The sequence below is a fragment of the Somniosus microcephalus genome, chromosome 10 (genome assembly GCF_052327205.1).
Source record: "Somniosus microcephalus isolate GS21.2 chromosome 10, FLI_Smic_1.0, whole genome shotgun sequence".
Lineage (NCBI taxonomy): Eukaryota > Metazoa > Chordata > Chondrichthyes > Squaliformes > Somniosidae > Somniosus > Somniosus microcephalus.
The window spans coordinates 238,227,306-238,250,890 of NC_140996.1; the positions used below are offsets into that span (position 1 = coordinate 238,227,306).

Consider the following 23,585-nt stretch of genomic DNA (forward strand, 5'->3'; position numbering starts at 1 on the left):
GAAGCTCCAACCTCTGAGGGCGCAACATCAGCAGAAGTAAGCGCACCCAGCACCAGCGCAGGCACTCACACCTCGGGGGGACCTTCGGGACATAGAGTAGTGTTGTCACTTGGTGTTTCACAGCTCACAAGTGAGCCTCAGCAGATTCTGGAGACAGGGACAGCAGTGGAGAGTCCTCGTCGGAGGGTGCAGGGCTCTGCCAGCTCAGCTCAGCTGCATGTCAACCCTCTGCCTCTGGGTCCATCCGCAAGAGAGGAGGTGATGGATCTCCATGCACAGATGCAGGAGTCTCTGGCAGGTTTTGTCTCCAGGGTCGCTGTGAGTGTGGAGCGAATGGAGGAGTCCATAGCGACCATGAGCAGAGCCTTTCTGGAGTCATTGGCGCATGAACGCATCACCATGGAAAGGTTGGCAACCTCCATGGAGGAGGTAACTCGCCAGGGTACGGAAAACATGGTGAGTGCTCATAAGAGAATGACATCTCTTGAGGAGCATTGGCCGTCTGTTGAACAGAGAAACCAGATCTTCATGGAAGTCCTTCTGAGTAGGACTGCCAGTGCAGAAACGGGTCCCCATGGCCCCCTAAAGTGCAGCAAGGTGCTCTCAAGCCACTTCCAAGTGCTGGCCCCTTCTGGCCTGTGCAGCTTCGGGTGAGTGAGCAGCAGCCTGGTGCTCCTGGTGCTCATCCTGCTGTTCCTGGTTCTGCTGCTGCCGCCTCTGCTGCTGGAGATCCTCTAATGGCAAGAAGGGAAGGAAAAAAAGGCGTCCCACGCTTCTGGTAGATGCCTCCGCTGAGGAAGCGCTGAGTGAGGGTGGCGAGAGGGGCTTCCCAGGAGATCACATTGGAGAAGTGTGTGAGGCTCCAACCTTCCACAGCTGTGCCTAAGCCTTGAAGAAGTAGCCCCAAACCTGCAACAACAAGGTCCTTCAACATACAAGTGCTGTCCCTTTAAATCGCAGCTTCTCCGATTGACCTGCAGCTGACAGCAAGCAAGCCGGCAAGCTTCACGCCAGGTCTCAATAGCGGGGTTCCCCGCAGGCGTGTTTGATGTGGGGAAAGCCCCAAATTCGCAACGGCCCCAGAAAATCTACTTCAACAAGGTAATAATTGGTCATTAGTGTTCCGACGACCAGTCCCGCCAGCGGCGGCCGGGACTGAAGTAGGTCGCGGAGAAACGACGGTCCGAAAGTCGGACGGGGCGGGGAATCAGGCGGGGGGGGGTTGCGACCCACTTTTTTGGCGATTTTCAGCCCCCGGCCGCCTGGAAAGCCGCCCGACGGCTGGCAGAAAATCGACCCCCTAGGTGTCAGTGTCAGTTGTGAAGAGGATGTGAAGAGGCTTCAGGGGGATTTCGACAGGCTCAGTGAGTGGGCGAGAACATGGCGGATGGAATATAACGTGGATAAATGTGAAGTTATCCACTTTGGTGGAAAAAACAGAAAGGCAGAGTATTTCCTAAATGGTGAAAGATTGGGGAATGCAGATGCTCAAAGGCGCCTGGGTGTCCTTGTACATGAGTCACTGAAAGTGAATGTGCAGGTGCAGCAAGTCATTAGGAAGGTAAATGGTATGCTGGCCTTCATTACAAGAAGATTTGAGTACAGGAGTAAAGAAGTCTTACTCCAATTATATAGGGCCTTGGTGAGACAAAGGAAGGATACACTTGCCACAGAGGGAGTGCAACGAAGGTTCACAAGATTGATTCCTGGGATGGTGAGACTGTCGTATGAGAAGAGATTGAGTAAACTAGGCCTGCATTCTCTTTAATTCAGAAGAATGAGAGAGGATCTCATTGAAGCACACAAAATTATTACAGGGCTTGATAGAATGGATGCTGAGAGAATGTTTCACTTGGTTGAGGAGTCTAGAACCAAGGGCCACAGCCTCAGGATAAAGGCTCGGCCATTCAGGACTGAGATGAGAAGAAATTTCTTCACACAGAGGGTGGTGAATCTTTGGAATTCTCTACCCCAGAGGGCTGTGGAGGCTCAGTCATTGGGTATATTCAAAACAGAAGTCGATAGATTTCTGACTAGTAAGGGCTTCAAGGGATATGGCGATAGGGCCGGTGAATGGAGTTGAGGCAGAAGATCAGCCATGATCTCATTGAATGGCGGAGCAGGCTCGAAGGGCCGAATGGCCGACATCTGTTCTCTCTACCCAGTCTCTCTCTCGCCACCCCCAGTCTCTCTCCCCCAGTCTCTCTCTCTCTCCCCCACTCTCTCTCTCTCCCTCCCCGTCTCTCTGTCTCTCCCCCAGCCTCTCTCTCTCTCTCCCCAGTCATTCTCTCTCTCTTCCTGTCACTCTCTCTCCCCCAGTCTCTCTCTCTCCCCAATCTCTATTTCTCTGTCTCCCCCAAACTCTCTCTCTCTCCCTCCCTAGTCTCTCTCTCCCCCCCAGTCTCTCTCTCTCTCTCTCTCTCCCCGTCTCTCTCTCACCCTCTCTCTCTCCCCATCTCTCTCTCTCTCACCCTCTCTCTCTCCCCCAGTCTCTCTCTCTCTCCCCAGTCTCTCTCTCTCTCTCCCCCCCAATCTCTCTCTCTCTCCCCCAGTCTCTCTCTCTCTCTCTCTCTCCCCCCCAGTCTCTCTCTCTCTCTCTCCCCAGTCTCTCTCTCTCTCTCCCCCATTCTCTCTTTCACTCCCCCAGTCTCTCTCTCTCCCCAGTCTCTCTCTCTCTCCCCCAGTCTCTCTCTCTCTCTCTCTCTCACCCCCAGTCTCTCTCTCTCCCCCCAGTCTCTCTCTCTCTCACTCCCCCAGTCTCTCTCTCTCTCTCCCCCAGTCTCTCTCTCTCTCTCTCTCCCCCAGTCTCTCTCTCTCTCTCTCTCTCCCCCAGTCTCTCTCTCTCTCTCCCCCCCAGTCTCTCTCTCTCTCTCCCCCAGTCTCTCTCTCTCTCTCGCTTTCTCCCCCCCAGCTCTCTCCCCCAGTCTCTCTCTCTCCCCCGACTATCCCTCCCGGGATGGCCCGGCACGGAATCCCGATGTTACTGCCACGACTCACCGACGCGGAAGATCAGCTCGTCCTCGATGGGATTGTCCTTTTTCTTTCCGGTGCTGTACATACTGGCCGGGCGCCGGACGGCTTTCTGCCGAATGTGGCCGCTGCTCGGAGACTTGACCCTGCGCTTGACATCGTCGGGTGAGTGGCTGACGTCGCAGGGTTTGGCGGCTCTGACGCGATACGGGCTGCCCTTGACCGGCTGGTCATACAGTGTTACGGACAGCGTGAAGTCGCCCTCAGACTTCAGTGTGTAGAGCAGCTCATAGGTCCCATTCCTGTTGTCCAGGATCTCGCCCTCCGTGAAGCTCCCGTCTGGAGCCATGATCTCCGCCTGCAGGATTGCGTTGCCGGTTTTCACCAGCTCCCCGTCTTTGTCCTTGGTCGTTATGGTAACAGTGGTCTGCTGGCCAACCACAGCATGTCGTAGCCCCTCGCCCGTGGCTACAGTCTGCTGAGCGATGGCGCTGGTGGTGATCAGGACCCCCAGGTTCTGGATCGACTTCCTGACTCCCTCCGTCTCCACCATGAAGTCCAGGTGATCGTTCTCGTGGGGCTGGAGTGGGAAATCCTGTCCGGCCAATTCCTTCAGGGTCTCGCTCATCTGCTTCTTGACCAGCAGCACCTCGGTCTCGGTGCCGTGGCTCAGAGCCTGCTCCGTGAACTCTGAACTGCTCCGAATCTTCTCCTGACCCTGCAGCAAGTACTCCAACTGAGTCTGAAGGACCTGGGGGCAGAGGTTAAAGAACAGACGTTAGCTTTCGAGACATGGCTGTGCAGGCGGGGGCCTGGCAGACGGAGTCCAGACAGGAGTGTCCAGACAGGAGTGTCCAGACAGAGGGAGTTGGGATGGGGGGAGTGGGGGTAGGTCTGTCTGTTACTCCGTGTGTGAGGCGTCCCTGTGTTTAACCCGTGCCCTGTGCTGAGTGGGCAGGTGGGGGCTGAGGGTTAGAATCAGGGGCAGCGAGGAGGAGGCCCACTTGCCAACCCTGAGCTAAGCTTCTGACCAAAAATCAGCGGCGTTACTAAGACCGCCTACTTCCACCGCCGTACCATCGCCCGACTCCACTCACCACCCGCCTCAGCCCATCTGCTGCTGAAACCCTCATCCATGCCTTTGTTACCTCCAGACTTGACTATTCCAACACACTCCTGGCTGGCCTCCCACATTCCGCCCCACGTAAACTTGAGGTCATCCAAAACTCTGCTGCCCGTGTCCTAACTCGCACCGAGTCCCGTTCACCCATCACCCCTGTGCTCGCTGACCTACATTGGCTCCCGGTTAAGCAACGCCTCGATTTCAAAATTCTCATCCTTGTTTTCAAATCCCTCCATGGCCTCGCCCCTCCCTATCTCTGTAATCTCCTTCAGCCCCACAACCCCCCGAGATATCTGCGCTCCTCTAATTCTGGCCTCTTGTATTCTCCCTCCCTAATCCCTCTTTCTCCGCCTTTGACCACTGGTCCCAATCACCCGTGTTCGTTCGGTCTCCATTTTTCTACGTTAAAGGCTGGAAATAAAACCCCATGTTGTTATTGCCGTCATCGAGCATGTGACCGATCTCCATGACGGCCAGGACTGTAGCGCCCCCTGTAGGGCTCAGTGTGAGTAATACCTCCCGCTGCCTCAACCCCACTCACCCAGAGCGAGGGTCTCACCCCACTCCCCCAGAGCGAGGGTCTCACCCCACTCCCCATCCCCCAGAGCGAGGGTCTCACCCCACTCCCCATCCCCCAGAGCGAGGGTCTCACCCCACTCCCCACGAGCGAGGGTCTCACCCCACTCCCCATGAGCGAGGGTCTTACCCCACTCCCCAGAGCGAGGGTCTTACCCCACTCCCCACTCCCCCACAGCAAGGGTCTCACCCCACTCCCCCAGAGCGAGGGTCTCACCCCACTCCCCACGAGCGAGGGTCTCACCCCACTCCCCATGAGCGAGGGTCTTACCCCACTCCCCCAGAGCGAGGGTCTCACCCCACTCCCCACTCCCCCACAGCGAGGGTCTCACCCCACTCCCCATCCCCAGAGCGAGGGTCTTACCCCATTCCCCAGAGCGAGGGTCTTACCCCATTCCCCAGAGCGAGGGTCTTACCCCATTCCCCAGAGCGAGGGTCTTACCCCACTCCCCAGAGCGAGGGTCTTACCCCATTCCCCAGAGCGAGGGTCTTACCCCATTCCCCAGAGCGAGGGTCTTACCCCATTCCCCAGAGCGAGGGTCTTACCCCATTCCCCAGAGCGAGGGTCTTACCCCATTCCCCAGAGCGAGGGTCTCACCCCACTCCCCATGAGCGAGGGTCTTACCCCACTCCCCAGAGCGAGGGTCTTACCCCACTCCCCAGAGCGAGGGTCTTACCCCATTCCCCAGAGCGAGGGTCTCACCCCACTCCCCATGAGCGAGGGTCTTACCCCATTCCCCAGAGCGAGGGTCTTACCCCATTCCCCAGAGCGAGGGTCTTACCCCATTCCCCAGAGCGAGGGTCTTACCCCATTCCCCAGAGCGAGGGTCTTACCCCATTCCCCAGAGCGAGGGTCTTACCCCATTCCCCAGAGCGAGGGTCTCACCCCACTCCCCCAGAGCGAGGGTCTTACCCCATTCCCCAGAGCGAGGGTCTTACCCCACTCCCCAGAGCGAGGGTCTTACCCCATTCCCCAGAGCGAGGGTCTTACCCCATTCCCCAGAGCGAGGGTCTTACCCCATTCCCCAGAGCGAGGGTCTTACCCCATTCCCCAGAGCGAGGGTCTTACCCCATTCCCCAGAGCGAGGGTCTTACCCCATTCCCCAGAGCGAGGGTCTTACCCCATTCCCCAGAGCGAGGGTCTTACCCCATTCCCCAGAGCGAGGGTCTTACCCCACTCCCCAGAGCGAGGGTCTTACCCCATTCCCCAGAGCGAGGGTCTTACCCCATTCCCCAGAGCGAGGGTCTTACCCCATTCCCCAGAGCGAGGGTCTTACCCCATTCCCCAGAGCGAGGGTCTTACCCCATTCCCCAGAGCGAGGGTCTTACCCCACTCCCCACAGCGAGGGTCTTACCCCACTCTCACTCCCTCGATCATTCATTCAGCAGCACAGATGCAATTTAACATCAAGCCAATAGAGGGCAGAATAGACACAGAAAAACGAGAGAGAGAGAGAATTCTGTAAAAGTATCCTCCGGACTCAAAGGAAAACAGTAAACAATGCATGCAGGGCAGAACTAGGCCAATATCCATTAATAATTACTATCCAAAAAAGAGCCACCAAATTTGGAAACACCTAAAAATGAGCAACCCCCACTGCTATCATTACGAAGCCCTGAAATGCCAAGAGAGGACCATAAAGAAGAACACCCTCAGTCAACTAGTCCTGGGACTCAGTGAAGTAACCACTAACACTACTAACAATAACCAGCCCCAGGACAGTGACATCGTAGCACAGAGAATTCGACCCAACACAATTGTCACTGAGCAAAAGGAAAAATATCTGTCATATTGGGCAGAAACAACAAAAACCCAAAACAAACTCAATTGCTACTTGGCCCTAAACAGATAATACAACATGGCTGAATACCTGACCACGGTAAAAGATAGCAAATTGAGAAAAACCTTGACTATGTACAGACATAGTGAGCATAGCCTGGCTATCGAAAAAGGCAGACACAGACAGACCAGGCTGACAAGAGAGGACAGGATATGCTCTCACTGCAGTCAGGGAGTGGTGGAGGCAGAGATGCACTTCCTCACAGCTTGTAGAAAATATCAGGGAATAAGGGAGAATTTCTACCCAAAATTCACAAAAATATGCCCTGAATTCAGAAATTTGAATGACGACCAAAAACCCCCATACCTACTAGGGGAACAGAGAAATTGTGTAACCTTAGCGGCACACTATGTTACAGCTTGCCATAAACAGAGGGACAACCATTAAATCTAAGAAAAGAGTATATACAAATTATATGAATGTATATTTATACACTCAGGGATATATCTGTTTATACACTGTATGGATAGATCTGCGTTTATGTGTTCAACCATAAATGTTTTTCGATGCTTTGGCAACATAAGATGTACCTTATCATGCCAATAAAACGATTTGAATTGAATTGAATTGAATTGAGAGACAGAGAGAGAGTGAGAGACAGAGAGAGAGAGAGTGAAAGAGAGTGAGAGAGAATGAGAGACAGAGAGAGAGAGTGAGACAGGGAGAGACAGAGAGAGAGCGCGAGAGAGACAGAGAGAGAGACAGAGAGACAGAGAGACAGAGAGAGAGAGAGACAGAGAGAGAGAGACAGAGCGAGAGAGAGAAGGGGAGAGAGCTGAAGGTGGGCTGCCGAATTTAGCCATCTAAGTAGGGAAAAAAAGTTTAAAAGTCCTAAAAGTTAAATTTAACTTTAGTCTAAGTTAGCTCAGTTTAGTTTAGTTTTAAGTTTAAGTTTAAGTTTAGTTTAGTTTAAGCACCTAAGAAAACCTAAGAAAAAAGAGCGTCAAAGAGAAAAAAAAAGAAACCCGAAAAAAGGAAAAAAGAAAAGACAGCGAGAAAGAGAAAAATAAACCCGGGGAAAAACCTGGATAGCGAGGCAGCAAAGCTGAGCCCGAGCAGCAGCAGGAACACGGAGCCTGAAGCACCACAGCAGAGCCCGAGCAGCAACCGGAGCACGGAGCCTGAAGCCGGAGAAAGGCCCGAGGAGCCGGGCCGAGCGAGGCACCGAAGAGAAGGAGAGCGAGCAGCAACCGGAGCAGACCCAGATCGGGAGGAACGGCCCGAGCCAGTCAAAGAGGCGAGTGGAGAGGTAGGGGTACTGGGCCGGGCCGGGTCGGGACTGTCGGGCCCGGAGAGCGAGCAAGCCCGGAGCCTGAAACCCGAGAAACTCCGGGGCCGGAGAAACTCAGACAAACACTGGGCCGGGACTGCACAGCCGAGCCGAGGGGCTGGGACCAGGGCAGAAAACAGCCTGGTGAGTCAGAAAAACCGGGGGCCTGAGACCGACGCGACGACACGAGGAGATCCGCTCGGGGCGCGGAGAGCGAACGAGTCCGGGGCACGGAGAGTGGGCGAGTCTGGGGCACGGAGAGAGAGCGAGTCCGAGGCCCGGAGAGCGAGTGAGAGAGTCGGAAGAGGAAAACACCGGGTCCGGGGAAAAAAAGTTTTACCTAATTCTACCTAAGTTTAATTTTATTTAAGTTTAGTTCGGAAAAAAAAAAACCTGAAAAAAGAACAACAAACCTGCAAGAAAAAGGAATAGAAACCCCGAGAGAAACGGTAAACAACCCGAACCAGGAGCCTGTGAGAGAGAGAGAGAAACTTTTAAGAGCAGCTATATCAAAGATGAACCCCTGAAAACTCTCAATTTTGGACCTAAAAGTGGGATAAGGTGGAACACGACACAAAAAAGAGAGAAAAAAAAGTTATCTAGCTACGACAAAAACAAACGACTACAATGACACAGAGCAGGGAAGTGAAATATCCTGAGCAATGCACAAGTAATAAGGCAAAGGATAAACATAAGGACATAACACTAAAAAATAACCCAGAGGTCCTCTACGTTGACTATACCACACACAAAGGGACTAAGATGAAGAACAACCTCACATTCTACACCGACTCCGTTCCCTCATGGAAGGAGACTTTACAAAAATACTACGCACACGTCTCCAGTGAAGGTATTAGCAAGGGAGGCAGACTGAAAATATGTAAAGATGGAAATCTAGATAAAGATGACCCCCTGCTAACCATAAGCTACTACAACAAAAAAGGAAAGATCATGATACAGGGGAATGTAGAAAATCTGGACTCCTTTGAAAAGGAATTCCCCCAGTTGAAAACTAAGGCAGACACAAAGAGGACCAATGGACAGGAGGCAAATGAGAGCCGAACAGAGAATGAAGAGAGCCAAGCGGAGGAAGAAGAAGAGAGGCCAGCAGAGGCAAACACCTCCCTGACCATCTCCACCCCCCCCACACATCTCAACGCAAACAAACTGCTGAAGGAGAATCTGTCCAAACTAGAACTCGATTTCAACGAATACAGGGAAACACAGGCCAAGAATTTGAAGGAGGAACTCAAACAGCTGAAAACGGAAAACGAGTCCACCATCCACGAGCTGAGAAAGACCGTAGAGGAGCAAAGAAATGAGATCAAAGAACTCCGTACTCAGCTAAACAAAACGATGGAGGCCGTAGAAAGGCAGAAAATTGAACTCAGCAGGCAACACAAACCTCTTAAGGTCCAAAAACCTGATGACACAAAAACAACACACACAGGGACACAGAACCCGTCGGATGCCCCCCCACACGAGGATGTCACACCCTCACCTTGCGACAACACATCGAAGGCCCCAAACCCTGCTCCTGCCACACAGCCTATCCCAGAAACCCAGCCAACAACCAGCCCTCAGTCGAGTCCTGCCCAGACTACTGCTACCCAGTCTGAAAAGCCAGCCCCTCAGGCGGTCCTGCTGACCGACTCCAACGGGAAGTTTTTGGACCCCCAGAGGATGTTCCCAGGTCATCAAGTCCTGAAAAAATGGTGCAGCAACACAGGCCATGCAATGAAGATCCCGAACAAAGAGTCCCTTGGAAGCCCCAAATGGCTTGTGATCCACACAGGCACAAACGACCTACGCACCCTACAGGAAGACACTGCTAGGGCGGTGAGCAGGATGGCGGAAAAGGCCAGCAGGGAATTCCCCGAGGCGCGGATCGTGATCTCCACACTACTGCCCAGAAAGGACACCCCAGCCTATGTAATCCACAACACCAACAGGGAGATCGACACGAGATGTAATGCCCTCCCCAACGTCTACCTGGCCCATCACCCAAACATCAACACAAGGGACCTCTACGACGAAATACATCTACTCAAACAGCGGATGTGGGTCTTCGCAAAAAACCTCATAAACACTGCCAAAAGACGCACCCCTCCCACCCCCTCTACCATTGGGAGCCATAACCCAAACAGGACCACCACTGTCCCCCACCCCCCTATACAAAACCAACAACAGAACCGTGCTTTTGTACCTGACTCCAGACCCCCCTCTAGACCACAGACTGTAGACGAAGAACTGAGAAAGATCAGGACGATGTTAAGCACCCTGATGGAAAGCCGGAGAGGAATGCACTAAATTATTAATATTGTTATTTTATCATTACTATTACTATTATTAGATAGCAGTATGTGCATGCCTCATGAAATTTATACTAAATCGTCATTTAGCATTATAAAAACTAGTGTTTTCACACTCGTCCCACAAAATAGGTCCATTTTATTTCATTTTTGAACTATATAAATGCGTTCTTTCCACATAAGCTGCTGGAATATCCAGGGTCTCCGCTCCTCAACTTTTGGGATGAAGAGTACAGACCCTGAATTCCTAAAAGCTATAAAAGACATTGATATAATTGTGTTAACAGAAACATGGTGCCAAAAGGACGTGCCCACCCATTGTCCTCCAATGTACCATGAAATCATTGTGCCCTCAGTAAAGAACACTAAGACACGCAAGGGCAGAACCTCCGGGGGAACCTTGGTGTGGTATAAAGGAGAACTGGACAAACACATCTCACCGATAAAACAGGGGAAATCACATGTATGGCTAAAATTAGATAAAAATATAGGAATAGCAAAAAAAGATGTCTACTTATGTGCGATCTACATACCTCCAATAGAATCGCCATATTTTGAAGAGGAGTTATTTGATACTCTCCACATGGAAATCAGCCATTTCCAGGCCCAAGGTAAGGTGCTACTATGTGGGGACCTAAATGCAAGGACCGGATGTGAACCTGACTTTATAGACCCACAGGGCAACAACCATGTGTTTGGCCAGACCCCTTTATATGTCACACCAGCCATCGCAAATCGGAACAACCTTGACTGTGAAATAAATAAAAGCGGTAGGGAGGTAGTGCAACTCTGCCGAGCCTTAGGCCTGTACATAGTTAACGGTAGGTTCAGAGGGGACTCCTTAGGGAGACTCACATATTCCTCAACTCTTGGGTCTAGTGTGGTGGATTATACAATCACTGACCTGGACCCCTGCGATATCAACGCATTCACTGTCAGGCAGCAATCCCCCCTCTCAGACCATAACCAAATAAATGTGTACCTTAAACTTTCTGCCCAAACTACAGACACAAAAAAGGAACCCAGTAAGTTCCATAAAATAAACCAGACATACAGATGGGCCCCAGACAGTGGAGATAAATTCATCACAGCACTAAATTCACCTGATCTCACAAGTAAAATATCAAAATTTAAAGAAAATCTATATGAGATCACCAGAGATGGTGTAAACATGGCCATAGATGATATAAATATGATCTTCCATGAGGCAGCTGTAAAAGCCGACCTTGTGAAACAGAAGAGGAAATGTTACAAAAGACAAAATAAAAATGAGAAATGGTTTGACCACGAATGCAAAAATGCCAGAAAAGACCTGAGAAAAATATCAAACCAAAAGCATCGCCAACCAAACAATCCAGACCTACGTATTAGATACAATGAGACCCTCAAAAGATATAAACACACCATTAGGAAAAAAACACAAAATTATACCCACAAAATACTCGAAGAAATTGAAAACTCCATTAATCCAAATCAATTCTGGGATATGTGGAATAACCTGAGTACAACACAATTGCAAGCATTACCAATCCAAGATGGCGACATCTGGAGAACACATTTTGAAAACCTCTACAAAGACATCCCAATAAACGAAACAAACCCAAGTCAACATCATATCACAGAAAAACTCCACACATTAGAAGCAACAATTAAAGACAACCAAAACCCTCTAGACTCCCCAATCACATGGAAAGAACTAGCCACAAAAACAAAATCTCTCCACCTAAAGAAAGCCTGTGGTCCAGACAACATCAAAAATGAAATGCTCAAGTTCAGCAGTATGGAGATGCAGGGTGCTGTACTCAAGTTATTCAACATCATATTACGTTCAGGCTGTTTTCCCGATATCTGGTGCCAAGGACTCATCTCTCCCATATATAAAAGTGGAAACAAATCAGACCCAAATAACTACCGCGGCATCTGTGTCAACAGTTGTCTAGGGAAGTTATTCTGCAGTATTCTAAATAGTAGATTACTGGATTTTCTTAACAAACATAATATCCTTAGAAAAAATCAAATAGGCTTTCTTCCAAAACACCGCACCACCGACCATATCTATACCCTTCACACTCTCATTGAAAAACATATACACCAAACAAAAAATGGGAAAATATTCGCTTGTTTCATTGACTTCAAGAAAGCCTTTGACTCTATCTGGCACGAAGGGCTCTATTATAAACTTCTTCAGTGTGGAATAGGGGGCAAAGTCTATGACCTTATTAAATCGATGTATCTGAAAAATAAATGCGGTGTCAAAATTGGAGACAAACGCACCGGTTTCTTCACCCAGAGAAGAGGCGTCCGGCAGGGCTGCAATTTGAGCCCGACCCTGTTCAACATATACATAAATGAATTAGCAGACATGCTGGAGAAAAGCGAGTCACCGGGTCTCTGTCTCCTGGATGGAGAAGTGAAATCCCTGTTCTATGCGGACGACCTGGTTCTGCTGTCTCCCACAGAACAGGGATTACAGCAACAACTAGACCTACTCGACAAATACTGCCAAAATTGGGCCCTAACAGTAAATCTAAAGAAAACCAACATCATGATTTTTCAAAAAAGGCCCAGGTGTCAGGAAAACAAATACCAGTTTACTCTCAGTGATACCATCATAGGACACACTATGAGCTACACTTACCTTGGTCTAACCATTACAGCATCAGGGAGCTTCAGCATAGCAGTGAATGCACGAAAAGAAAAAGCCCGAAGAGCCCTATATGCAATAAAAAGAAAATTCTACAACATCCAAATCCCAATCAAAATCTGGCTCAAAATATTTGACAGCATAATCCTGCCCATTGCGCTGTATGGTAGTGAAGTATGGGGCCCGCTCAATCACCATAGCTACACTAAATGGGAAAAACACACAATAGAAGCCCTACATGCAGAATTTTGCCGAAGCATTCTTCGCACCCAAAGGAAAACACCAACAAATGCATGCAGAGCCGAACTAGGCAGGTACCCACTGATAATAAACATCCACAAACGAGCACTAAACTTCCTAAATCACCTCAAATCTAGCTCCCCAGACACCCTTCATTTTAAAGCCTTCCAGACCCAAGAGCTAAACCCAGAAAAGAGTCCCCTGAGTCAGCTGCTACTGAAACTAAGTACTCCTACTCAGCCGGACCCTGACCAGTCCCAGACCAACACTGCCGTCCAAACACCAATCCGAGTGAACCAAATCATTAAACAATACAAAGAAACCTACCTGGAACATTGGAACAATGTAACCAAAAGCCAAAGCAGATTAGAATGTTACCGGGCCCTAAAAAGAGAATATAAACTGGCAGACTATCTCTCGACCATCAGAGACACAAAACAGAGACAGACCCTCACCAGGTACAGACTAAGCGACCACCAACTGGCAATTGAAAAAGGAAGATACAAGAAATCCTGGCAGCCTAGAGAGAATAGAATATGTGATCAATGTCTGGCCGGCGAGGTTGAGACAGAGATGCATTTCCTCCTAAAATGTGAAAAATTCAACACAACAAGAAACATATTATTTGACAAGCTCAGCCAAACAACCCCAGATTTCAAAGAATTGGATGACCTGTCAAAATTAAGATTAGTCCTGGGAGAAGGAGACAGACCATACCTTGGTGCCAAATATGTAACAACATGTCACAACCTGAGGACTGTTTAAAATTAATACTGAATGTACCCAACGATGTTCAACGACTTTAAATTAATATTGTTTAAACTAATATTGTATGTACCCAACGAAGGTCAAAATTGTTTGACACCTACAGAATGTTGGAAAACTGTACTTTTTGTTATGTAAGCTTTGGCAATATGGTTCCCTGTAAACTTTCATGCCAATAAAGCATTTGAATTGAATTGAATTGAAAAATTGAGTGAGAGAGAATGAGATACAGAGAGAGAGAGTGAGACAGGGAGAGACAGAGACAGAGAGAGAGCGCGAGAGACAGAGAGTGAGAGACAGAGAGAGAGCGAGTGAGAGAGAGAGAGAGAGAGCATGAGAGACAGAGAGTGAGAGTGAGACAGGGAGAGACAGAGAGAGAGAGGCACAGGCAGACAGAGAGAAAGAGGGACAGAGCGACTGCGGGAAAGTGGCAGAGGGAGAGATAAAGAGAGAGTCAGAAAGAGAGTGAGAGAGAGAGAGAGAGCAAGAGACAGAGAGAGAGAGAGAGACAGAGAGAAAGAGAGACAGAGAGAGAGGCGGAGAGAGACAGGGTGAGAAAGAGAAAGACAGAGAGAGAGAGAGAGAGTCACAGAGAGAGAGAGAGAGAGACACAGAGTGAGACAGAGAGAGAGAGAGACAGAGAGAGAGACAGAGAGAGAGAGACAGAGAGACAGACAGAGACACAGAGAGAGAGACATAGAAACATAGAAGATAGGAGCAGGAGTAGGCCATTCAGCCCCTCGAGCCTGTTCCGCCATTCAATGAGATCATGGCTGATTATCCAAACTCAGTACCCTGTCCCTGCTTTCTCCCCATATCCCTTGATCCCTTTAGCCTTAAGAAATATATCTAACTCCTTCTTGAATATATTTAATGAATTGGCCTCAACTGCCTTGTGTGGTAGAGAATTCCACAGGTTCACCACTCTCTGGGTGAAGAAATTCCTCCTCATCTCTGTCCTAAATGGCTTACCCCTTATCCTTAGACTGTGACCCCTGGTTCTGGACTCCCCGACCATCGGAAACATCCTTCCTGCATCTAGTCTGTCCAGTCCTGTCAGAATTTTATAAGTTTCAATGAGATCACCTCTCATTCTTCTAAACTCCAGTGAGTATAAGCCCAATCGACCCAATCTCTCTTCATACGTCATTCCTGCCATCCCAGGTATCAGTCTGGTGAATCTTCGCTGCACTCCCTCCATGGCAAGAACATCCTTCCTCAGATAAGGCGACCAAAACTGCACACAATACTCAAGATGTGGTCTCACCAAGGCCCTGTACAATTGCAGCAAGACATCCTTGTTCCTATACTCAAACCCTCTCGCTATGAAGGCCAACATACCATTTGCCTTCTTAACCATCTGCTGCACCTGCATGCTTACCTTCAGCGACTGGTGCACAAGGACACCCAGGTCTCGTTGCACTTCCCCTTCACCCAATCTATTGCCGTTCAGATAATACTCTGCCTTCCAGTTTTTGACCAAAGTGGATAACCTCACATTTATCGACATTATACTGCATCTGCCATGCTTCTGTCCAATCACCCAACCTGTCCAAATCATACTGGAGTTTCTCAGCATCCTCCTCACAGCACACACGCCCACCCAGCTTTGTGTCGTCTGCAAACTTTTAGATATTACATCTAGTTCCCTCGTCTAGATCATTAATATATATTGTGAATAGCTGGGGTCCAAGGACCGATCCCTGCGGTACCCCACTAGTCACTGCCTGCCACTCGGAAAAAGACCCGTTTATTCCAACTGACAGAGAGACAGAGAGAGAGAGAGAAAAAGAGAGAGAGACAGAGAGAGAGAGTGAGACAGGGAGGGACAGAGAGAGAGAGGCACAGACAGACAGAGAGAAAGAGGGAGAGAGCGACTGCGGGAAAGTGGCAGAGGGAGAGATAAAGAGAGAGTTAGAAAGAGAGTGAGAGAGAGAAAGAGAGAGAGAGAGAGAGAGACAGACAGAGAGACAGACAGAGAGGGAGAGACAGACAGAGACACAGAGAGAGAGACATAGAAACATAGAAGATAGGAGCAGGAGTAGGCCATTCGGCCCCTCGAGCCTGCTCCGCCATTCAATGAGATCATGGCTGATCATCCAAATTCAGTACCCTGCCCCTGCTTTCTCCCCATATCCCTTGATCCCTTTAGCCTTAAGAAATATATCTAACTCCTTCTTGAATATATTTAATGAATTGGCCTCAACTGCCTTCTGTGGTAGAGAATTCCACAGGTTCACCACTCTCTGGGTGAAGAAATTCCTCCTCATCTCTGTCCTAAATGGCTTACCCCTTATCCTTAGACTGTGACCCCTGGTTCTGGACTCCCCCGCCATCAGGAACATCCTTCCTGCATCTAATCTGTCTAGTCCTGTTAGAATTTTATAAGTTTCAATGAGATCCCCTCTCATTCTTCTAAACTCCAGTGAGTATAAGTCCAATCGACCCAATCTCTCCTCATACGTCATTCCTGCCATCCCAGGTATCAGTCTGGTGAATCTTCGCTGCACTCCCTCCATGGCAAGAACATCCTTCCTCAGATAAGGCGACCAAAACTGCACACAATACTCAAGGTGTGGTCTCACCAAGGCCATGTACAACTGCAGCAAGACATCCTTGCTCCTGTACTCGAATCCTCTCGCTACGAAGGCCAACATACCATTTGCCTTCTTAGCCGCCTGCTGCACCTGCATGCTTACCTTCAGCGACTGGTGCACAAGGACACCCAGGTCTCGTTACACTTCCCCTTCACCCAATCTATTGCCGTTCAGATAATAATCTGCCTTCCAGTTTTTGACCAAAGTGGATAACCTCACATTTATCGACATTATACTGCATCTGCCATGCTTCTGTCCAATCGCCCAACCTGTCCAAATCATCCTGGAGTTTCTCAGCATCCTCCTCACAGCACACACGCCCACCCAGCTTTGTGTCGTCTGCAAACTTGGAGATATTACATCTAGTTCCCTCGTCTAGATCATTAATATATATTGTGAATAGCTGGGGTCCTAGCACCAATCCCTGTGGTACCCCACTAGTCACTGCCTGCCACTCGGAAAAAGACCCGTTTATTCCAACTGACAGAGAGACACAGGGAGAGACAGGGAGACAGAGAGAGAGAGACAGAGAGAGAGACAGAGAAAGAGAGAGAGACAGACAGAGAGACAGAGAGAGAGACAGAGAGAGAGACCATCAGAGACACAAAACAGAGACAGACCCTCACCAGGTACAGACTAAGCGACCACCAACTGGCAATTGAAAAAGGAAGATACAAGAAATCCTGGCAGCCTAGAGAGAATAGAATATGTGATCAATGTCTGGCCGGCGAGGTTGAGACAGAGATGCATTTCCTCCTAAAATGCGAAAAATTCAACACAACAAGAAACATATTATTTGACAAGCTCAGCCAAACAACCCCAGATTTCAAAGAATTGGATGGCCTGTCAAAATTAAGATTAGTCCTGGGAGAAGGAGACAGACCATACCTTGGTGCCAAATATGTAACAACATGTCACAACCTGAGGACTGTTTAAAATTAATACTGAATGTACCCAACGATGTTCAACGACTGTTTAAATTAATATTGTTTAAATTAATATTGTATGTACCCAACGAAGGTCAAAATTGTTTGACACCTACAGAATGTTGGAAAACTGTACTTTTTGTTATGTAAGCTTTGGCAATATGGTTCCCTGTAAACTTTCATGCCAATAAAGCATTTGAATTGAATTGAAATTGAATTGAATTGATTGAATTGAATTGAGAGAGAGACAAAGAGAGAGAGAGAGAGACAGAGAGAGAGAGACAGAGAGAGAGAGAGAGACAGAGAGAGAGAGGCAGACAGAGAGACAGAGAGAGAGAGAGAGACAGGGAGACAGAGAGAGAGAGACAGAGAGACAGAGAAAGAAAGAAAGAGAGAGAGAGAGAGAGACAGAGAAAGCGAGACAGAGATACAGGGAGACAGAGAGAGAGAGAGACAGAGAGAGAGATAGACAGAGAAAGACAGAGAGACAGAGAGACAGAGAGAGAGACAGAGAGAGAGACAGAACAGGGATTACAGCAAAATTTAGACCTACTCGACAAATACTGCCAAAATTGGGCCCTGACAGTAAATCTAAAGAAAACCAACATCATGATTTTTCAAAAAAGGCCCAGATGTCAGGAAAACAAATACCAGTTTACTCTCAGTGATACCATCATAGGACACACTATGAGCTACACTTACCTTGGTCTAACCATTACAGCATCAGGGAGCTTCAGCATAGCAGTGAATGCACTAAAAGAAAAAGCCCGAAGAGCCCTATATGCAATAAAAAGAAAATTCTACAACATCCAAATTCCAATCAAAATCTGGCTCAAAATATTTGATAGTATAATCATGCCCATTGCGCTGTATGGTAGTGAAGTATGGGGCCCACTCAATCACCATAGCTACACTAAATGGGAAAAACACACAATAGAAGCCCTACATGCAGAATTTTGCCAAAGCATTCTTCGCACCCAAAGGAAAACACCAACAAATGCATGTAGAGCCGAACTAGGCAGATACCCACTGATAATAAACATCCAAAAACGAGCACTAAACTTTCTAAATCACCTCAAATCTAGTTCCCCAGACACCCTTCATTTTAAAGCCTTCCAGACCCAAGAGCTGAACCCAGAAATGAGTCCCCTGAGTCAGTTGTTACTGAAACTAAGTACTCCTACCCAGCCGGACCCTGACCAGTCCCAGACCAACACTGCTCTCCAAACACCAATCCGAGTGAACCAAATCATTAAACAATGCAAAGAAACCTACCTGGAACATTGGAACAAAATAACCAAAAGCCAAAGCAGATTAGAATGCTACCGGGCCCTAAAAAGAGAATATAAACTGGCAGACTATCTCTCGACCATCAGAGACACAAAACAGAGACAGACCCTCACCAGATACAGACTAAGCTTTTTGAGCCAGCATGTAGAAAGTCCTACAAGAGAGGGGGCGGTACTGGACCTAATTCTAGGGAATGTGGCCGGCCAAGTGGAAAAAGTGCTAGTAGGTGAGCACTTTGATGATAGTGACCATAATATGGTAAGATTTAAGGTGGTCATGGAAAAGGACAGGGATGGGCCGGAAATAAAGGTTCTAAATTGGGGGAAGGCCGATTTTAATAGGATAAGGCAGGATCTGGCCAAAATGGACTGGGATCAGCTACTTGTAGGAAAATCTGCATCGGAGCAATGGGAGGCTTTCAGAAGGGAGATTGAGATCATACAATGGCAACATGTTCCCGTAAAGGTCAAGGGTGGTTCCAAAAACCACAGGGAACCTTGGATGTCAGGGGATATATGAGAATGGATTAGGAAAAAAAGGAGGGCTTTTGGTAGATACAAAAGGCTAAAGACGGAGGAAGCCCTAGAGGAGTACAAAAAGTGCAGGGGGATACTTAAAAAAGAAATTAGGAGATCAAGGAGGGGCCATGAAATAACACTGGCGAGCAAAATAAAGGAAAATCCGAAGATGTTTTATAAGTATATTAAGGGTAAGAGGATAACTAGGGAAAAAATAGGGCCCATTAGGGACAAAAGTGGCAATCTGTGTGTGGAGCCGGAAGATGTAGGAGGGGTTCTAAATGAATTTTTTGCATCTGTTTTCACTATGGAGGACGATGTAGACATAGAAATAGGGCGGGGGGACTGTGATATGCTCGAACATATTAACATCGAGAGGGAGGAGGTATTGGCGGTTTTAGCTGGCCTAAAAATGGATAAACCCCAGGCCCGGATGAAATGTATCCCAGGCTGCTGTGTGAGGCAAAGGAGGAGATTGCGGGGGCTCTAACACATATATTCAGGACCTCTCTGGCCACAGGGGATGTGCCAGAGGACTGGAGAACCGCTAATGTAGTGCCATTATTCAAGAAGGGTAGTAGGGAAAAACCGGGGAACTACAGGCCAGTGAGCCTAACATCAGTGGTAGGAAAATTATTGGAAAAAATCCTGAGGGACAAAATTTGTCTCCACTTGGAGAGGCAAGGATTAATCAGGGATAGTCAACATGGCTTTGTCAAGGGAAGATCATGTCTGACTAATTTGATTTAATTTTTTGAGGGGGTGACTAGGTGTGTGGATGAGGGTAACGCAGTGGATGTGGTATACATGGATTTCAGTAAGGCCTTCGATAAAGTCCCGCACAGGAGACTGGTCAAGAAGGTAAGAGCCCATGGAATCCAGGGTGCCTTGGCACATTGGATACAAAACTGGCTTAGTGGCAGAAGGCAGAGGGTGATGGTCGAAGGTTGTTTTTGTGACTGGAAGCCTGTGGCCAGTGGGGTACCACAGGGATCGGTGCTGGGTCCCTTGCTGTTTGTGGTCTACATTAATGACTTGGATATGAATGTAAAGGGTATGATCAGTAAGTTCGCGGATGATACAAAAATTGGTAGGGTGGTAAATAGCGAGGAGGGTAGCCTCAGTCTGCAGGACGATATAGATGGGTTGGTCAGATGGGCGGAACAGTGGCAAATGGAATTTAACCCGGAAAAGTGCGAGGTGATGCACTTTGGGGGGACTAACAAGGCAAAGGAATACACAATGAATGGAAAGACCCTAGGCAAGACGGAGGGTCAGAGGGATCTGGGTGTGCAAGTACACAGATCCCTGAAGGCGGTGGAACAGGTGGATAAGGTGGTAAAAAAGGCATATGGGATACTTGCCTTCATTAGCCGAGGCATTGAATATAAGAGCAAGGAGGTTATGATGGAGCTGTATAAAATACTGGTTAGGCCACAGCTGGAATACTGTGTGCAGTTCTGGTCGCCACACTACAGGAAGGATGTGATCGCGTTAGAGAGGGTGCAGAGGAGGTTCACCAGGATGTTACCAGGGCTGGAGCGCTTCAGCTATGAAGAGAGACTGGGCAGATTGGGTTTGTTTTCCTTGGAGCAGAGGAGGCTGAGGGGGGACATGATTGAGGTGTACAAAATTATGAGGGGCATAGATAGGATGGATGCTGAGGAGCTTTTTCCCTTAGTAGAGGGGTCAATAACTAGGGGGCATAGATTCAAGGTAAAGGGCGGGAGGTTTAGAGGGGATTTGAGAAAGAACTTTTTCACCCAGAGGGTGGTTGGAGTCTGGAACTCACTGCCTGAAAGGGTTGTGGAGGCAGAAACCCTCACAACATTTAAGAAGCATTTGGATGTGCACTTGAAATGCCATAGCATACAAGGCTACGGGCCAAATGCTGGAATATGGGATTAGATTAGACAGGGCTTGATGGCCGGCGCGGACACGATGGGCCGAAGGGCCTCTATCCGTGCTGTATTACTCTATGACTCTATGACTCTAAGCGACCACCAACTGGCAATTGAAAAAGGAAGATACAAGAAATCCTGGCAACCTAAAGAAAATAGAATATGTGATCACTGTCTGGCCGGCGAGGTTGAGACAGAGGTGCACTTCCTCCTAAAATGTGAAAAATTCAACAAAACAAGAAACATATATTTTGACAAGCTCAGTCTTACAACCCCAGATTTCAAAGAATTGGATGACCTGTCAAAATTAAGAATAGTCCTGGGGGAAGGAGACAGACCATATCTTGGTGCCCAATATGTAACAACATGTCACAACCTGAGGACTGTTTAAAATTAATACTGAATGTACCCAACGATGTTCAACGACTGTTTAAATTAATATTGTTTAAATTAATATTGTATGTGCCCAACGAAGGTCAAAATTGTTTGACACCTACAGAATGTTGGAAAACTGTACTTTTTGTTATGTAAGCTTTGGCAATATGGTTCCCTGTAAACTTTCATGCCAATAAAGCATTTGAATTGAATTGAATTGAGAGAGAGAGAGACAGAGAGAGGGGCAGAGAGAGAGAGAGAGAGACAGAGAGAGAGGGAGAGAGAGACAGAAAGAGAGAGCGAGAGACAGAGACAGAGAGACAGAGAGAGACAGAGAGAGAGACAGAGAAAGAGAGAGAGAGACAGAGAGACAGGGAGAGAGAGAGAGAGAGAGAGACAGAGAGAGAGAGAGAGAGAGACGGAGACAGAGAGAGGGGCAGAGAGAGAGAGACAGAGAGAGACAGAGAGAGGGGCAGAGAGAGATAGAGAGAGGGGCAGAGAGATAGAGAGAGAGACAGAGAGAGAAAGAGAGAGAGAGACAGAGACAGAGAGAGAGAGAGACAGAGAGAGACAGAGAGAGAATATGTCACAACCTGAGGACTGTTTAAAATTAAGACTGTTTAAAATTAATATTGAATGTACCAAATGAAGTACAAAGACTGTTTAAAATTAATATTGTTTAAAAGTAATATTGTATGTACCCAACAAATGTCAAATCGATTGACACCTACAAAATGTTGAAAATGTACCTTTTTGCTATGTAAGCTTTGGCAATATGGTTCTCTGTAAACTTTCATGCCAATAAAGCATTTGAATTTGAATTTGAATTTGAATTTGATTTGAGAGAGAGAGACAGAGAGAGAGGCAGAGAGAGAGAGAGAGAGAGAGAGAGACAGAGAGAGGGGCAGAGAGAGATAGTGAGAGAGACAGAGAGAGAAAGAGAGAGAGAGAGACAGAGAGAGAGGCAGAGAGAGAGAGAGACAGAGAGAGAGAGACAGAGAGAGACAGAGAGAGAGAGAGAGAGAGAGAGAGAGACACAGAGAGAGAGAGAGACTCATAACGCCCATATACAAAAGTGGAGACAAAGTTGACCCAAATAACTATCGAGGCATCTGTGTGAACAGTAACCTGGGGAAGATATTCTGTAGTATCATAAACCAAAGACTTATAAATTTCCTTGAGGAGCACGATGTCTTGAGTAAAAGCCAAATAGGATTCTTACCAAATTATAGAACATCGGACCACATTTTCACCCTACACACCCTAATTGACAAACATGTTCACCAAAACAAAAGCAAAATTTTTGCCTGCTTTATAGATTTCCAGAAGGCTTTTGACTCTATTTGGCACGACGGTCTATTCTTGAAACTCATTGAAAGTGGTGTAGGGGGAAAAACATATGATGTAATTAAATCAATGTATACAAACAATAAATGTGCAGTTAAAATTGGAGACAAACAAACAAAATATTTCTCACAGGGGCGTGGAGTGGCGCAGGGCTCGCCTATCTCACCGACGCTCTTTAATATTTACATAAATGAATTGGCAAAACTACTTGAACAATCTACAGAATCGTTCTGTCAGACCTGGGCCCTGACAATAAACCCCCAAAAAACCAAAGTTCTGGTGTTCCAGCAAAGATCCAGACATCAGGGACTCAGAATAAACTTCACACTACGAGCAACTAAAATCGAACAAACTACAAATTACACATACCTAGGCCTAAAAATCAGTTCTACGGGAAACTTTCATTTGGCTGTGAATGAACTGAAAGAGAAAGCAAGAAGGGATTTCTATGCCATTAAGAAGTCAACCCAAATAGAAATTCCAAATGTCATTTGGCTCAAATTTTTTTAATCAGTAATTGAACCAATTGCACTCTATGGCAGTGAGGTATGGGGACCGCTAACTCAACAAGAATTCGCAAAATGGGACAAACACCCAATTGAAATCCTACATGCAGAATTCTGTAAAGGTATCCTCCGGATTCAGAGGAAAACTGCAAACAATGCATGCAGGGCAGAACTAGGCCAATATCCACTACTAATTAATATCCAAAAACGAGCCATCAAATTTTGGAAACACCTAAAAATGAGCAACCCCCACTGCTATCATTACGATGCCTTGAAATGCCAAGAGATGATCATAGAGAAGAGTCCCCTCAGTCAACTAGTCCTGGGACTCAGTGAAGTAACTACTAACACTACTAATAATAACCAGCCCCAGGACAGTGACAT

The 23,585-nt window shown here is 47.7% G+C and overlaps 1 protein-coding gene across 2 annotated transcripts in view; it reads right to left on the bottom strand.

Annotated features, from left to right (window-relative positions):
- Positions 1-23,585, bottom strand: part of LOC147112208 (tripartite motif-containing protein 2-like) — a 320,620-nt gene that overhangs the window by 20,477 nt on the left and 276,558 nt on the right. For both annotated transcript variants that reach the window (XM_085999868.1, XM_085999867.1), the window contains one exon: positions 2,998-3,721. In XM_085999868.1, the coding sequence (XP_085855994.1) occupies positions 2,998-3,721 (724 nt within the window). The remainder of the gene's footprint in view (positions 1-2,997; positions 3,722-23,585) is intronic.